We start from the raw sequence: 16,780 nt of genomic DNA, 5'->3' as shown, positions 1-16,780 counted from the left end.
CAGCCTTTCAATTAACTCTGTAAAAAGCCTTTAATGAGAAAAAATGTGTAATATTGAGCTTAAGCTGACTGCACAGCTCCTGAATAAACAGTTTCTTTCGGGGTGATCACACCCGGTGATGCTCAGGGGCCACTCCTTGTGGCGTTCAGGGGATAATATGGGGTGCCAAGGATTGAACCCTGATGGGCCCTGTGTAAAGCAAATGCTCTACCAGTACTCTATCTCTGCTCACCACCACCCACACTTTTTATCCTTCCTCTCCTGAACATTCCGGAGAGGAAGATTCAGGGAGACACTAAGCAGTCCTTTGTAACGAACTTGTCCGTGATCCTCCCACACTGCCGATGGAACCCAGGCCCTCACACAGGAGAGGCAAATGTTCTAAGGCTCAGCCACATCCCCAGTGCAACAGTAACTTTTGATCTAGAGATTAAGCAGAACAAAATAACAGCTCAGGCCCTCATGAAGACAGAATTGGAAATGACACTAAAATGCCTAAACTCAAGATCCTGTCAGTAGGGCCGTGACAAGGGAAGCATCAGGTGGGCTGACATCTTCCTCCCGAACCAAATCCACCAGGTAAGTGGGCAGGGACAGTCTGACAGGCGCTGGGAAAAGGGCAGTTTGGCAGTGTGCATATGTCGGACTGGATCAGAACTCCAGGGAGGCCTACGAGGAAAGGTCTGGGCGCAGAGCGGCTGAGGGGCATTGCGTTACTGGTGAAGTTGTGCTGTGGCTGCCCACCTGCACTGCGCGGCCTTACCTGCAGCTACACTGAGTGACGCTTTCACCACGAGCCACCTCTGACCACGTCCGAATAAACCACGAGACGACTTGGCTCCCAGTTAGATCGGCACCCACCACCCCCCTCGCCCCTGGCGGAGCGGGGAGCCTGGCTCCAACGCGGGCGCTTCCCAGGAACTTGCCCACGAGGGGGGTGGTCACAGCCCGGGCAGAGCTGCGGGAACTTTGGGGGCAGAAGACGCCTTTTGAAGGGCCAGCAGGAGTAGGGGCCCCGTGCGCTCGGTGGGACGGGTTGCAGGGACATGCAGGCTTTGGCGCGCCCCGAGACGAACAGCCCCGGCTCGGTCCCGGGCACCCGGAGCCTCGAGTGGCGCAGGCCACCGCTGGGGTTGCCGAACCGGACACCCGCGGCGTCCCAGCCCACCCGCCAGGCCCGTCCCGAGCCCCTCCCCGGCCCGCCCCCAGCCCCGCCCCGGCCCCGGCTCGCGGTCCGGGCGGGCTCGGCCGGGAGGGGCGGCCCCAGGCCGAGCGGAGCCGCGCCGGAGCCGGGCTGGGCCGGGCCGGGCCGCGCCGCGCTGCAGCGTCCGGCGGCCGAGCGAGCCGGGCCGGGAGCGGCGGCCGCCGCGGAGCCCCGCGCCCCCGTCCGGTGAGTCCGGGCCCCGCGCAGAACTTCGGCCGCCACTCGGAGCCTCGGGCCGGGCGGCGCGCGTGCAGCCGGCGGCCCGGGACGCCCCGAGCGGCCGAGCGGGGCCCACAGCCGCCCCGTCGGGCCGCTGCACGGGGGGCGCCGGGCGCGCCGCCTCGCGCCCCTCCCCCAGGCCGGCGCCGTCTGCCCGTCCGTCCGTCCGTCCGTCCGTCCGCCCCGGGCCCCCCGAGCGCCGGGCGGGGGCGGGCGGCGGAGGGCGGGGCCGCGGGCCGGGCGGGGCGGGGCGGGGCGGGCGGCCGCTGCGGCCGGCGCCGGGGGCGGACTCGCGCGCCGGGGCCGGGGCCGGGTCTGGCCGGGCCGGGCTGGGCCGGGCCGGGCTGGGCAGCGCCGGGCAGCGCCCGGGAGGCCGCAAGATGGCGGAGCTGGGCGAGATCAAGGTAGCGGCTCCTCCCCCGGCCCCGAGCGCCGCCGCGGGGCCCGGCCAGGCGGGGGCTGCGGACGTGGCGCGCGCGGCCCGGGCGGCGGCGGGGCCGGGGGCGGGGCCGGGGGCGCGGGGCCGGGGCGCCGGGGGCGGGGCCGCAGGGCCAAGCGGGGTTCGGGGGCTGGGGCCGCCGCAGGGGGCGGGGCGATCGGGGCCCGGGGGACCCCGAGTCTGGGGCTGAGGCGGCGGAGGCCGAGGCAGCTGAGATGGGCGTCCGGGCGCCCTCTGAGGACCCTTCATAGGTCCTCAGGTGAACCCCCAAAGCGAGCTCGGCCCCGCACCCCGGCTGCGCTCTGCTCTTGGCGGTGGGGTTCTGCCTCGCGCTGACCTGAGGCCGTGGCCCCCCAAACCTAAATACCCAGGCCGAGCGTCGTCCCCATATTCTGCACCGCCTTCCGGGTCGCCCCACACCTTGCATCCCCGTGGGGTCCCCCAACCTGCACCCCTGCCGGGGGCGCTCTTTTGGAACGTCAAGGATGTGAGCTCCAGGCAGACGGGTGAGCAGGTATCCAGGGAGAGTTTCTGTGCCAAAATACTCGAAATCCTCCATCACCCCACTTCTCTCCAGGAAACAGGGAGAAGGTGGTCATGCGGCAACCCCCACCAGCATTTGCAGCAGATTCAGCCTTTCACCCTCCCACCCGTAACCCCTATCAAGTCGCAGGGCTTGGGCTAAGAACCGAGGTGTAGGGGCAGGAGAGGTGGTACAGCAGGTTGGACAGTTGTCTTGCAAGTGCCCTATATGTTCCTCCCTATTCCTTCTTGCCAGTAGTGATCCCTGAGTGCAGAGGAAGTAGTAATCCTTGAGCACCTCTATGTGCTCCCCCACTCCCCCCCACGCCCCCCAAAATGAGCTGAGTTGTATAGAGGGTGGAGAGGGATGCCAGCTCCAGCCATCCAGCCTGAGCCCTCTTCTCCCTGTCCTGACCTCCAGCCCTCTATCAGCCACAGATCAGGAGAGGGGACAGCGCTTAAGGGAGAATCCAGGGATGGACATGTGGTGGGGTAGGGATTGGGCAGGAATGGGTAGGAGGTAATCAGGGATGGGCAGAAGTGAGATAAGAATGGAGCATAGGTGAGGAAAGCGATGGGATAGTTGCGAAGCAGGGATGGAGCAAAACTGAGGCAAGTGTAGTGCACAGATGAGAAAAGGATAGGGCAGGCGTGAGGCAGTGATGGGGCAGAACTAAGGCAAGTAGGGGGCACAGGTGAAGAAAGGATGGGGCGGGGGTGAGGCAGAGAAAGATCGGTTGAAGAAGGAATGGAGCAGGGGTGAAGCAGGGATGGGGCAGAACTGAGGCAAGTACTGGACACAGGTGAGGAAAGGATGGGGCAGGGCTGAGGAAGGGAAAGGCAAGGGGTGAATCAGGCATGGGGCAAAAGTGAGGAAAGGATGGGGCAAGGTGAGGCATAGATGGGGCAGAACTGAGGTATGTATGAGGCACAGATGAGGAAAGTTTGGGGCAGGGATGAGGCAGGAGGGAGGCAAGTACAGGGCACAGGTGAGGCGAGGATGAGGCAGGGAGGTAGTGAAGGGGCAGGGCTGAGGCAGGGATGGACAGGGGACCTGGTGTCCTTGAGGGTCAGCTGACCCTGGTGCTGTGATGGTGTCCAGACCTGGAGACAGGGCGGGCAGCTGTGGAGGGTGCTAGGCCTCACTCGAGGCCCCTCTGGGGTCCTAGCGGGCGTGGCCCTGGCCCTGCAGAGCGCGAGGGAAGGCCGCGCCCAGTGACCACAGGCGTCTCTCCGCAGCACATGGTGATGAGCTTCCGGGTGTCTGAGCTTCAGGTGCTCCTGGGCTTCGCTGGCCGCAACAAGAGCGGGCGCAAGCACGAGCTGCTGGCCAAGGCCCTGCACCTGCTCAGGCCCAGCGCTGCGCCCGGTGTCCAGATGAAGATCAAGGAGCTCTACCGCCGCCGCTTCCCCCGCAAGAACCTGGGGCCCACCGACCTCTCCCTGCTGGCCCTGCCCCCCGGGACGCCCAGCGGCTCCCCAGGGCCTCTGGCACCCCTGGCCCCAGCCCTCCTGGCCCCTGGGTCCCTGCTGGGCCCCAAGCGGGAAGCGGATCTGCATCCCCCGCTGGCGCAGCCTGTGCACCCTGATGTCACCATGAAGCCCCTGCCATTCTATGAGGTCTATGGGGAGCTCATCCGGCCCACCACCCTCGGTAGGCCTCCTGGCCCTTCCCCAGCCTTTGCCCTGGCAGTGTGGGCTGTGGGCAGGTGCCAAGTAACTGCCCTATGTCCGCAGCGTCCGCCTCTGGCCAGCGCTTCGAGGAGGCACATTTTACCTTTGCGCTTACGCCTCAGCAGGTGCAGCAGATCCTCACGTCCAGGTACCCCTCGGCCTCCTTGCTATTCCCACCTGCTGCTGGCCCTCCCCCCACCCCGCGCCCCCGCCTGCTCTCTCCCTCCTCACTCTGAGGCCTTCGCCAGCCCTGCCCTCAGGGGGCCCCTGCTCATCCCCGTCCCTCTCTCCCTGCCACAGAGAGGTTCTGCCGGGGGCCAAGTGTGACTATACCATACAGGTGCAGCTGAGGTGAGCCACCATGCCTCTCTGGGGGTCTCCCGCTCTGCACCCCTCCTGGGATGCTTGCTGGGGGCTGAGGGCCACAGGCATCCCTGCAGGCCACTTCCTCTCCTTTCTCCCAGGTTCTGTCTCTGTGAAACCAGCTGCCCCCAGGAGGACTATTTCCCCCCCAATCTCTTCGTCAAGGTCAATGGGAAGCTGTGTCCCCTGCCGGTCAGTGCACGGTCCCGGGAGGGACAGGGCCTGCTGTACAGTGCTGCTCTATTTGGTGCTTGCCTCACCATAGTCAATAAAGGGTGTGGAGGCAGGGGAGGGTGGGGAAGGGAAGAGGAGGGGGAGCAGGAGAGGGCGGGGGAGGGTGGGAGAGAGCAGGAGAGGGGAGGAGAGGGAAAGAGAGGGTAGAGGAGGGTGGGAAGGGTGGGAGAGGGCAGGGCAGGGCCAGAGCCACAGCAGGCAGGAGAGGTATCTGTCAGAGCCAGAGGATACAAGATGCATTCTGAGGTTCAGGGAAGACCCCATAGAAGTGATGAGGCCAGAACTTAAGAGTGGGGAGTGTGGACACTCAGTCCTTTCCCTGGGAACTGTGAGCAAGTCTGACCCTTGGTCTAGGAGTGAGTCTCATTCCCTGGACAGCCAGCAGCAAGTTGCTGCCCCAATCTGGGGGCCTGTGACCTGCCATGTGGCCCCACACTTGGCCCTGAGTGAGTGTGTCCCCTGGGGAGTGAGTTCCCAGGGCCGGACAGCTGACCCCTCCACTTCCCAGGGCTACCTCCCTCCCACCAAGAACGGGGCTGAACCCAAGAGGCCCAGCCGCCCCATCAACCTCACACCCCTGGCCCGGCTCTCGGCCACTGTCCCCAACAGCATCGTGGTCAACTGGTCATCTGAGTTTGGACGGGTGAGCGGGGTAGGCGGTGCCCAAGCTGGGGTGGGGGTGAGGGGTCACCTTCTTACCTCCTGCTCCCTGCCTGTGGCTGACTCTGGGGTATGGGCTGATTGTCACCCCCTCATTTACACAGAATTACTCCTTGTCTGTGTACCTGGTGAGGCAGCTGACGGCGGGGACACTGCTCCAGAAACTGAGAGCAAAGGGCATCCGGAACCCAGACCACTCCAGGGCACTGAGTGAGTGTCACCCATTCACGACACTGCCACAGGCAGTCAGCTCCCTTCTTGTGCACCCAGTCCTCCTCCTCTTCCTTACTGATTTTTCCATTTTCCCGGGCGGCAGTGGGGGATTGAGCCACACCAGACAGTGCTTAATGCTTACTCCAGGCTCTGTGCTCAGGGATCCCTCCCTGGTGGGCCTTGAGGGACCCTACGTGGTGCCTGGAATTGAACCCTTGTCTGCCGTGTGCAAGACCAGTGCCTTTTCCTTGTTTAGTCCCTGCGGCCCCGACCCTGATGGTCCAAAGATGCTCCTAAGGCTCACACACTGTCACCCAGAATCGTCACTGTCACCTGGTGGCATTTTCATCTCCTCAGGGGCGAGGAAGTTCCTCTGATCCAGGGTTCACTCTCCAGACCCTTAGACAAGAACCCCAACCAGAGGCTTTTCCCAGCTGCACCCAGGGCTCTGGCACCCTCTTGTAGCCTTGCTGACCACATCCTCTGCCTCTTGTTTCAGTCAAGGAGAAGCTGACTGCTGACCCTGACAGCGAGGTGGCCACTACCAGCCTCCGCGTGTCGCTCATGTGCCCGGTGGGTGAAAGGCGTGGGCATAACTGGTCCGACACGCGCCCCCCCCATCCCCGGGACTCTGACCAGAACAGGCTTCTCTCGTCAGCTGGGGAAGATGCGCCTGACTGTGCCTTGCCGCGCCCTCACCTGCGCCCACCTGCAGAGCTTCGATGCTGCCCTCTATCTGCAGATGAATGAGAAGAAGCCCACGTGGACGTGTCCAGTGTGTGATAAGAAGGCGCCCTACGAGTCTCTGATCATCGATGGGTAAGGCTGTCCGTGTCATGTTTCCTCTCAGCCAGCTCCTGGTCTCGGCCACCCCTCCCTCTGGCTCTGCCTGTGGACAGATGCTGGGTCGCCGCGCCTGGCGAGTGCTCATCCTCCAGCGAGGCTGTGCCGAGTCTTGCTCAGCACTTTTCTTGGCTCTTTCTTTTTTTTGACTTTTAAATTTTATTATTATATTATTCTTTTGCTTTTTGGGTCATACCCAGCGAGGCTCAGCGGTTACTCCTGGCTCTGCACTCAGGAATCACTCCTGGCAGTGCTCAGGGCACCAATGGGATACTGGGAATCGAACCCGAGTTGGCTTCGTGCAAGGCAAATGCCCTACCTGCTGTGCTGTCACTCCAGCCCCACTCAGCTCTTTCTTACCAAATCCTCATGACATGGGCTTCTGTTTTGGGCGAGGACACTGAGCATGGTGCTCGTCATGGTGTTGGTCCTAAGCGGCAGAAGACTACGTGCATGTATGGTCGCAATGTGTCAGACGCTGTCATCACACAGCCGCGGCCAGCCCACTGGTCAAGTGGACAAGGAGCTCTGATGCATGTAGCTTCTGGCATGCCTGCCCCCTGCAGAGCCCAGGCCATGGGTCCAGCCCTCATGAGATAGTTCTTGGCGTCCTGTAATTCTGCGCCCTGTCCCGCCCCACTACATGAAACCCGTGCTTAGAATGTGTTATTCTGGAAATGTAGCATCTGAAGTTGACCCAGGTCTTTCACACCTTCTGTCACTTTAGAGTAGCCACATGGTCACAAAGGTCCTCAGGAGGGTGCTTTCCCTGCTCCGTCAGACAAAGCTAGTGTTGCCCCCACTGAACGTCTCTACTGTTTTGCCACCTCTCAGCCCCCCAAAATTCCTGTCTCTACCTCTCCCAGTTTATTCATGGAGATTCTTAACTCCTGCTCGGACTGTGATGAGATTCAGTTCATGGAAGATGGATCCTGGTGTCCAATGAAACCCAAGAAAGAGGCGTCTGAGGTTTGCCCCCCGTCAGGGTATGGGCTGGATGGTGAGTGCCACCCCGGCCCTCAGCTGAGCTCCATCCCGCAAATCCTCTCCTCTAAGCCGGAGCTTCTGCCACCCACAGGCCTCCAGTACAGCCCTGTGCAAGAGACCAGCCCCGTGGAGAGTAAGAAGAAGATTGAGGTCATTGACCTGACCATAGAGAGCTCATCCGATGAGGAGGACCTGCCTCCTGCCAAGAAGCCCTGTACCAGTGTCTCGATGGCCCTCCCAGCCCTGCCTGGGAGCAAGGGGTATGTGGAGATGCCAGCTGTGGAGCAGGAGGAAGCTATGTGCTTTCAGATCAGCAGGCCTGTTGGGGGGGGGGGAGAGGGGGGAGATGCTGATGGCTCTGTGGGCGTGGCATCACCTGGACACATTCTCCTTCCCATAGGGTCCTGACGTCCACTCAGCAGGCACCGTCCGTGCTGCGGAGCCCCGCTGTGGGCACGCTGGGTGGGGACTTCCTGTCTGCACTTCCGCTGCAGGAGTACCCTCCTGCCTTCCCCCTGGGCGCTGAAATCCAAGGTAGGCAGCCTGTCCTGGGGTGCCACTGCCCCCTTCCAGAGCCCCTGCCCCTTCTCCCCTTTTAATTTCTTATTGAAGCTTTCAGGAGGTTTTTTTTTGGGTGGTGGTATTGGGGACCTCACCTGGCTGCAGTCACTGAGAGATCACTCCTAGTGGTGCTTGGGGGAGCTGATGTGGTCCTGGGGATTGAAGTGGGTCAGCTGTATGCAAGGAAAAAACCTTAACACCGGACCTGTCACTCCATACCCCTCCTTCCTCCACCCCCGCAAAGCTACCTGGCTTCCTTGCAAGGGCCCCAGTGACAGTGCTAGTGGTTTGGGTAGTTAAGGGACCGGAGAGGAGGCTAACTGTTACTTTTTCTTCACACCAGGCTTAGATTTATTTTCTTTTCTTCAGACCGAGAGTCAGGTAAGTGGCCCCTGCTCCAAGGCGCCCTTAGCTCTTGAAGCCTCTTCCAGGCGCTTATGGCCCTTCTGTCTCACCTCCGGGACCTAAATCTGCTTCTCCCGTGCCAGCTCATTGATTTCCCTCCCAAGGCCCCATTGAGGCCCTGAAGCCTGTCTCAGGCACTGTCAGAGTTTGGGTGTCTGCCCCCCCGGCCCCTACCACCTGTGTGCTCTGAGCTGGCAGGCTGCCCCAACTCGACACCTCCCCACATCTTGGGCGCCCATGAGACTGAGACCCTGTGGTGGGGTGGGGTGAGAACGGAGGGGCTCCTGCTTCTCGGGAAGCACCTGGCTGGGAGATGATGGGGGGCAGGGAGGTGGGGATGGGGGGGTGTGGACTCCTAAGCCCCACTCTTGATCCTCCAGCACTATGGCCCCTCTGTCATCACCTCCATCGATGAGCAAGATGCCCTTGGACACTTCTTCCAGTTCCGAGGGACCCCATCCCACTTTCTGGGCCCTCTGGCCCCTGCGTTGGGGAGCTCACACCGCAGTGCCGCACCTGCGCCCCCTGCTGGTCGTGTCAGCAGCATTGTAGCTCCTGGGGGTGCCCTGAGGGAGGCTCATGGGGGACCCCTTCCCTCCGGCCCCTCTCTGACAGGCCGCCGGCCAGACATCATCTCCCTGGACTGAGCGCCCAGGGCCGAGGTGCCAGTACCGCCTCCCTGAAGGGACCCAGTGCTCACTCCCAGGGGCTCAGCGTGGGCCAGAGAGACCCTCCTGGCAAGGCTGGCAACAAAGGGTTAATATTTAACCCCTGCTAAGTAACCCTGGGGTGTGTTTTGGGGACTGTTCGTGGCTGGCTGCACCCTCCCTGGGGGTGTTCATCCAGGTTGTGGAGGCAGAGGAGGCGAGGAGGAGGCTGAGCCTTCAGCCTGGCCTGGAAGGCTCAGGGTCGGGAAGGAACTTTCTTCCGCAACTCATCCACGGTGCTGCCCTTTCCCGTGGTCATGGTGCCACGTGCTCTGCGTGTCCCAACCCACTCTTGGCCCTCAGGTGAGAGAAGGGACCCACGTGGACAGAGAACTCTATTTTGGGCTGCAGTTTTTGTACATAAACAAGAAAAACCAAATACTCCAAAGATGACTACCCGCTGCCTCTGCCTTCCCAGCGTGACTGAGGAGGGGAGAGGAAGCAGGGCCTGGCCACTCCCTGGGTCTCTATTTATATATTTAAATTCATGATGCTCTTCACACCGGTCAGCCTGAGTCCCAGCTTCTGGAGCTTGTGGCCCTGCAGGTGGCCAGGCTCGATCTGCACCTTCCTGGGGCTGGAGCCAGGACCCCGCGGCCCCCCCTCCCCTGTCTCTGTTTCCAGGCTCCTCCAGAGCCTCAGATCTATGTTGTAATTTTTACTTTTCATTCCCAAAGTTGTAGCAAAGTCTTTACCCACAATAAAAGTTGTGAATGTTGTGTGTGTCACAGGGGTGGAGGTGGGGAGGGGGGCCTGCTTGCACACACGGGGTGGGTCAGGTCTATAGGGATAGATACAAAGGTGAGATGGTCTTGAGCATATGCCTGGTGGGAACTGGCCAGTGTAAGCAGTACTGGAGGGCTGTAGCAGAGTCATAGAGGCCTCAGGTAAAGGCAATAAAGGTGACCAGAAAAGATGACATCTAATGTTCAGCATGAACAGTGGGTTTGGCAGGCAGAAGGGGATTAGAGCGGAGCCTGACTCTTGAGAATGGCAAATAGGCTCTGCCTAGGAAATGGAGCAGACATCCTGCCTGAATTGAAGCTGGTGGGTTCTTGCCGCTCTGCTAAGTGGCTTATCCTCCAGTGCAAGGGCAAGCTGGCGACCAGATTTGTGTCTTAGATTCCCCAGGCTGGGCCAGAGCAATAGCACTGTGGGTAAGGCATTCACCTTACATATGACTGACCTGGATTCAATCCCTGGTATCCCATATGGTCCCAGAGCCCTGTAGGAATAAACCCAGAATGCCGGTGGTGTGACCAAGGGAAAAAAAAAGAGAGTGGGGCTGAGAGATAGTAGAGGGCCAAGGTGCCTTGCACTTGTTTGATCCCCAACACCCCATATGGTCCCATGAGCACCACCAGGAATGATCCCTCAGTGCAGAGCCAGGCGTGACCCCCACCCCCACAGTGACGCAAAAACTAAAATTACCCAAGGTCCTTTGGGCTGTAACAGTGAATTGTTTGGGGGCTTGAACAATGAGGACAGTGGAGGCCTAAGTTCCAGTCTCTTGCTGGTTACCAGCAAGGTGAAAGTGGGGAGTGGCTGAAGGACTAGGACGTGGTTGAAGGCACTGCTTGGCTTGCACACAGCAGACCCAGGTTTGGTCTCCAGCACCACGTAGAGTCCCCCAGTACCAGCTGGGGTAAGCCCTGAGCAGGCCATGAGTGAACCCTAATTTCCACCTGGCTAGGCTATGGGACAGTCTCAGATGTGTTCATCAGAAGTGCCCACTCCGAGTTACAGGCTATATTTCTGGGCATGCTGAAGAAGTCGGCAAGGCACCCCTGTCCCCTGGTGCTCTCTCTCCAGGTCATGTGCAGCCAGCAGGGGTGGGGGCTGAATCAGGTGGCTGGTAGGGGACATGGGCCCAAAGCTTGGAACAACACTGATGCTCCCTGAAACTGTCCAGTCCATGTCTGCAAGGAGCAGGACAACAGGGCAAGGCTGAAGTGGGCTGCGAGTCAGCTGTGGCCACTAGTGGTCCAGCATGGAACGCCATCTCCACCCTCTACCCTGCGGAGTCCCCAGCAACCCTCCACTCTGTACCTGGGTGTTTTGTCCTGCAGTCCAGGGACCAGACTGCAGTTGACTCAAGGATGTGTTGCCTGCATGTCTTCCTTACCTCTGGGTGCCCTCCGTGACTTCTCAGACACCAAGCAGGTCCCACCCCAACACATACCCTTCCCGCCTGCCGAGCCCCACTTCCTGCAGCAGCATGTGGGATTCATTGAAAAGAACCAGTGGGCCCAGCATACTACACCTTGTGTCTGAGACTGCTGGGACTGGGGCACACAGAGGAGCTTGGGGCTGCAGGTCTGAGGGACCTGGGTGTGCCCTCACTGGACTGCCCAGATTTGCAACTGCTGGATGGAGGCTTCTAACCATGACTGCCCGGGCCAGTCCTGGGCCTCACTGGGAGTGTCAGGCTGAGACAGGAATCAGGCACCCTGCAACCTCTGAGCAGCTTCAATAGCCCCAAAGCCATGGGGGAGAGGGCTGGCAGTGGGGACAGGAGTTTCAGGGGGCCTGAGCAGTAATGATGGTTGGTAAAGACAGTAAAGAAATCACCCCCCCCACCCGTGAAGTGACCCCCACTGGCCCAGAGTGCAGGGAAGCGGGTTAAGCCTGAGGCACTGTACAGACAGTTGTAATTCATGCAGAGCCACAGAAGTGGTGAGGACAGAAGAGTTCCACCTCAGCCCCTGCCCACAACCACATGGCTGAAGCCTACCCCACCCCCAGCCCAGCACAAGGAGCAGATGGGCACAGCGTCCAGGTCAGCCCAGGCTCTGGCTCAGTACCTGGGTAGAAGGAGGGATGTGTGGGCTCCTGAGCACTATCTGAAAGGCCCAGATGAGGATGGACCCAGGGGAGCCGAGGACACGAATTGACCCCACCCCGTGTGTGCAAGCAGGCCCCCAGGAGATACAACTCTGTAGGACAGCATTTGCCATGGAGGTATGACCAAGTATGATTACATAATGGGCTCACCAAGTGGTGGTGTGAAGGCAGAGATACTTTATAATATATAAGATCTAGTATAGGCTCTGGCTATTGATTGGCATACAAATATATATGTATTTTTTGCTTTTTGGGTCACACCTGGCTCTGCACTCAGGAATCATTCCTGGTGGTGCTCAGGGGACCACATGGGATGCTGAGAATCGAACCTGGGTCGACCGCGTGCAAGGCAAATGCCCTACCCGCTGTGCTATTGCTCCAGCCCCTGGCATACAAATATTTAATGAAGTAATTGTGAAACACTGGCTGTAGTTGAATTGCAGTCTCTGAGACATACTGACCTGATTTATCCATTCATGTCTTCTAAGGGAGAACTTCAGAAAACTTTTGGGGGGTGGCAGGAGTGTGGAATATGGTTCACACACTTGGTGGTGCTAGCAGGGTTTGTGGGACCCTACATGGCGCTGAAGATTAACTAGGGTAGCAGCCAGAGAAGCTGCAGTGTAAGGCAAGTGCCCTGCCTCCTGTATTATTCTCTGGCCCCAAACTGCCACGGTAAGCACCTTGAAGAGGAAGGCAACGATTTATTATTTATTATATGCAGGCATCATGCGAAGTGTACATACACAATTTCATGTGCTTGGGAAGCTGGAGCTGGCAAACAGGTCTTCTAGCCATAGACTGCAGTGTGATAGACTGTCCCAGCCCACCTGCTAGCCATGAAAATGGCTTTTCTTAAGCCTTCCTCCATGGCAGTCTTAACAATTTTCCTTACTGATGCGTGCATATGCATGTTTAATAGTAATTTAACAAAATAAGAACAGGTCTGGCCTTAAAATCTGAGAATATAGTTATTTTATAGGTTTAAAAAGGGGTCAGCAGACTAAAAACACTGGTGAATTCTGGGTAGTAGAAAAAGAAAGTTTTATTTTTAGGGGCTGGAGATAGTACAGCGGATAGGGCGCTTGCCTTACATGCAGCCAACCTGGTTTTGATCTCAAGCATCTCATGTATGGTCTCCTGAGCCCTGCCGGGAGTAATCTGAGAGTCGCTGGACGTGGCTCAAACTCCACCCCCCCCCACATCCTCCAAAACAAGTTTCCGCTTTAATACAGGAATCTGTAACTCTCTAGGAATTCCACTAGAAAGAACATATCCCTACATATCCTTTATTTTGTTTATGGGCAGTACTCAGCTTACTCCTGGATCAACAGTCAGGAATACTGCTGGTGGTGCTCAGGGGACTCTATGCAGAGTCGGGATTGAAAAGGGTCAGCCTTGTGTAAGATGAGCACCTATCTGCTGCACTCTCTCTCAGGCTATGAGACACTCTTTATTGTCCTTTAGAATCCCTCTTCTTCTGGCTCAGAGTCTCTTCATGGTGCTTTCGATGTATGATTCCAGAAGAAAGATGGTTTCATCCACCTGGATCTCACTGGCATCCAATCTAAGTGAAAAAGTAAAAATATTATGGCTGGGAGATAGTACAGCGGGAAAGGAACCTACCTTGCACACAGTCAACCAGGTTTAATCTCTGACACCACACTCGGTCCCCTGAGCGCTCTAGGAGCGGTCCCTGTGCCCAGAGTGAAGGGGTGTGGCTCCCAAATAAAATAAAAAATATTTGCCCAGACTGGATGTTCTTTAGCATATTCAAGATGAGGAGCCTGGCTGCGCACAGCCGTGGGGAACTTCATGGTTAGTTAGCCCCGAGAATGGTGAGTAGGAAGCAGGAGAACCTTTAGCTCATTCTCCTATTTAATCAGCATCTCTTATGTGCCAGGCACTATGGGGACTGTTGGAAACTCTATGACATTGTCTGTCTTGGGGGAAGTTTCAGTCTAACCACCAAGCAGGAGAGAGATGTCTCAAGGTATAGGTATGAAAATATCTAGTGTTTTAACATAGAACTGGAGGATGGGGAATCTAAGTAAAAAAGGGAAGGCCTTGCATGAGGCAGACTTTGGTTTGATCCTAGGCACCAGATACGGTTTCCTGAGCCCCTCCAGAAGTGACCCCTGAGAGCCAGGAGCAACCTCAGCACCAGCTCCCTCTAATCCAACCCCCTCACTAAGAAAAAAGAAAAAAAAACTGAGAAAGGCTAAGGCTTAAAATGAGTAATGATTAGGAACAGAAGGGAGTTTCCTCAACCTGATGTGAGTCACCTTTGAAATTCTCAAAGGTTAACGTATATTTAATGGTGAAAGACCCAGGGCAAGAGAGAGAGTACAGAGGCGAAGGGACTTTCCTTGCACACAGCTGGCCCTGGTTTGATCCCACATAGGTTCCCCTGAGCAGTGCTGGGTGTGGCTTCTCCCCAAATAGTGAAAGACTGAACTCTTTCCCCCTTACAGTCATGAACATGACAAGTATGCCTGCTCTTTTACTTTCACTCAATACTTTACTAGAAATTCTAGCTGGGGAGCTGGGCAAGAGAAATAAATACATCTAGGCTGAAAAAAAAAAGTAAATTGGGACTAGAGATGAGTACAGGGGTTATGGCATGTGCTTGTATGCAGCTGCCCATTTGCACCACACGGGGTCCCTGAGCCCTGCTAGGAGTGAGCGCTGGGCACAGACTCAGGAGTAAGTCCTGAACACTGCAAGGTGTGGGTCAACACCCTTCCTGCTCCACTGAAAAAGAAAAGTGATTGCCACTTACCTAAAATATAATGCCATATTAAAAATAATTCTTCAGAGAATTCACACAGTGCCAGAGAAATAGCCCAAATGGTCAGAGTGCATCTTTGAATGTGGGAGGTTCAGTCGTAATCCCCGGCTCTGCATGGTCTCCTAAGTATAATAAGCGCTGAGCCAGGAGGAGCCCTCAAGCATTGCTGGGTGTGGCCTCCAAATAAACAAAAAATAAAAAACCAAAAATGTTGAAAACCATTTAAAAAAAATTAAAGAAGATGTAAACAAATGGAAAGTGTTCTCAGGTTCCTGGGTTGGAAGATTTAAATGGTGATCTTCAGATTCAAAGCAATGCCTCGTAGATGAATAGTGAAGCATGAAAAGGAATGAAGATAATGGGCCAGAGCCATAGCACAGCGGTGCAGGCGCTGGTCTCATATGAGCTGACCTGGGTTCAATCCCCAGCATCCCTTATGTTACCCTGAGAACCACCAGGACTGATCCCTGAACACTGCCATGTGTGGCCGCCAAAACCAAAACCAAAACCAAACCAAACCAAACAAAAAAACCTCAAAGAAAATAAATAAGAGGGGCTGGAGCGATAGCATAGCGGGTAGGGCATTTGCCTTGCATGCGGCCGACCTGGGTTCGATTCACAGCATCCCATATGGTCCCCTGAGCACTGCCAGAAGTGATTCCTTACTGCAGAACCAGGAGTAACCCCTGTGCATTGCCGGGTGTGACCCAAAAAGAAAAAAGAATAATAAAAAAAAGAAAATAAATAAGAAAGAAATAAAGATGGAGTAAGGGGCACTGCACCCAAGAAGAAAGGCCTGATTCAAGGTATGCTACTGAAAATCGCTGCCAGCGTGTGTGGTGAGGGAGGCACTGGGGATGAGTTGAGTTTTTAAGCTGAGGAAAACAGTTTGGCTGAATTCTGTCTGTGAGGCTGGAGAAGAGCTAGATGAGCTTTCACTTAGTTGAAGGCCCTGCAGGACCCTGAGGCGATCCTGTGAATATTTTTGGGCCAGGGGAGCAGGGCTTTGGGGTCATATCCACGCAGTGCTGGGATCAAACCGGACAAGCACCTTACCCGCTGCCCTCTCTTTGGTTCCAGGAAAGTGCTCTGAAACATTAAGCTTATGACACTGGCTGCGGTGCTCACTCAGGCTTTGCCTGCAGGAGACCTGGGTTTGTTATCTGGTATCACACACACAGCATCTAAGCAACCGCAGGGTGTGGCCCCAAAACAAACGCAAAAGGTAAACTGAGGCGACTGTGGCCTGCTTACTTGTTGACGTTACGTTTCAGGGTCTCAAGCTGCTGGCGCTCGGGGGCTGTGATCATTTCCTCTATTTCCTGCAGCTGTGTCTCTTCGGCGCCTGTTGCCTGCATGGATGCGATGATGGCTTCCACCCGCTGAGACTTCTCCAGTAGGCGCCTGTCAGAGGGCATGACCCTTATCTGGGGGACTCTCTCACAAACCTTTCAGCTCTGGGTCCTCAGGGAGCCCGCCCGCCATTTTTTGGTCAAAAATGGATCATGTCCCCATCTCTATAGATATTTTAATTAAATTAGAAGATATTTTCAGGGTCAGAGTAATAGTACAGGGCGCTTGCTTTGTACACAGACCTGGGTTTAATCCCTGGCATCCAAATGATTCCCCTAGATTGCCAGGAGTAAACCCTGAGCATTGCTGGGTATGATCCAAAAATTAAAGAAAGGAGAAAAGAGAAAAAAAAAAAAGAGGGGCTGGAGTGATGGCACGGTGGGTAGGGCGTTTGCCTTGCACGCGGCCAACCCGGATTCAATTCCCAGCATCCCATATGGTCCCCCAGCACTGCCAGGAGTGATTCCTGAATGCAAAGCCAGGAGTAACCCCTGAGCATCGCTGGGTGTGACCCCCCCCAAAAAAAAAGCAAAAGAAAGAAAAAAGATATAGTGAGAAATCTTCCCTAAACTAGAATTATAATTTCACTTCCAAAAATGTTACTGCTTCTCATTTGTATGTAAAACTTGGGGTAACTCTGTATGCTTCTCATAAACTGAACCTACGAAATAATTTCCCACGTATCTATTAGAAAGGTAGAGGCTAGGGGCTGGAGCAATAGCAGAGCGGGCAGTGTAGGAGAACATGGGGTTTGTCCTTTT

General features: G+C 56.7%; 1 protein-coding gene across 4 annotated transcripts; it reads left to right on the top strand.

The window, feature by feature from the left end:
• The first annotated feature begins 1,279 nt into the window (after positions 1 to 1,279).
• On the top strand, positions 1,280 to 16,375 carry PIAS3 (protein inhibitor of activated STAT 3). Of its 4 annotated transcripts, none has more exons than XM_055140948.1 (14): positions 1,280 to 1,390; positions 3,624 to 4,038; positions 4,122 to 4,206; positions 4,359 to 4,409; positions 4,523 to 4,613; positions 5,164 to 5,298; positions 5,420 to 5,525; positions 6,028 to 6,101; positions 6,187 to 6,347; positions 7,238 to 7,371; positions 7,450 to 7,618; positions 7,759 to 7,892; positions 8,263 to 8,300; positions 8,705 to 9,750. In XM_055140948.1, the coding sequence occupies exons 2-14, from the start codon at positions 3,627 to 3,629 to the stop codon at positions 8,969 to 8,971; spliced, it is 1,857 nt and encodes a 618-aa protein (XP_054996923.1). In that variant the 5' UTR covers positions 1,280 to 1,390; positions 3,624 to 3,626; the 3' UTR covers positions 8,972 to 9,750. The 4 variants fall into 4 exon arrangements, with proteins under 4 accessions (XP_054996923.1, XP_054996925.1, XP_054996924.1 ...); XM_055140950.1 differs by lacking the exons at positions 1,280 to 1,390; positions 8,705 to 9,750 and adding exons at positions 1,696 to 1,827; positions 15,995 to 16,375; XM_055140949.1 differs by lacking the exons at positions 1,280 to 1,390; positions 8,705 to 9,750 and adding exons at positions 1,696 to 1,827; positions 15,941 to 16,375.
• Positions 16,376 to 16,780: the final 405 nt, after the last annotated feature.

This window comes from Sorex araneus, chromosome 5 (genome assembly GCF_027595985.1).
Source record: "Sorex araneus isolate mSorAra2 chromosome 5, mSorAra2.pri, whole genome shotgun sequence".
In the NCBI taxonomy this organism is placed as follows: Eukaryota; Metazoa; Chordata; class Mammalia; order Eulipotyphla; family Soricidae; genus Sorex; species Sorex araneus.
Note: the sequence above shows the minus strand (reverse complement) of the source record. Positions and strands in the feature narration are given on the sequence as shown.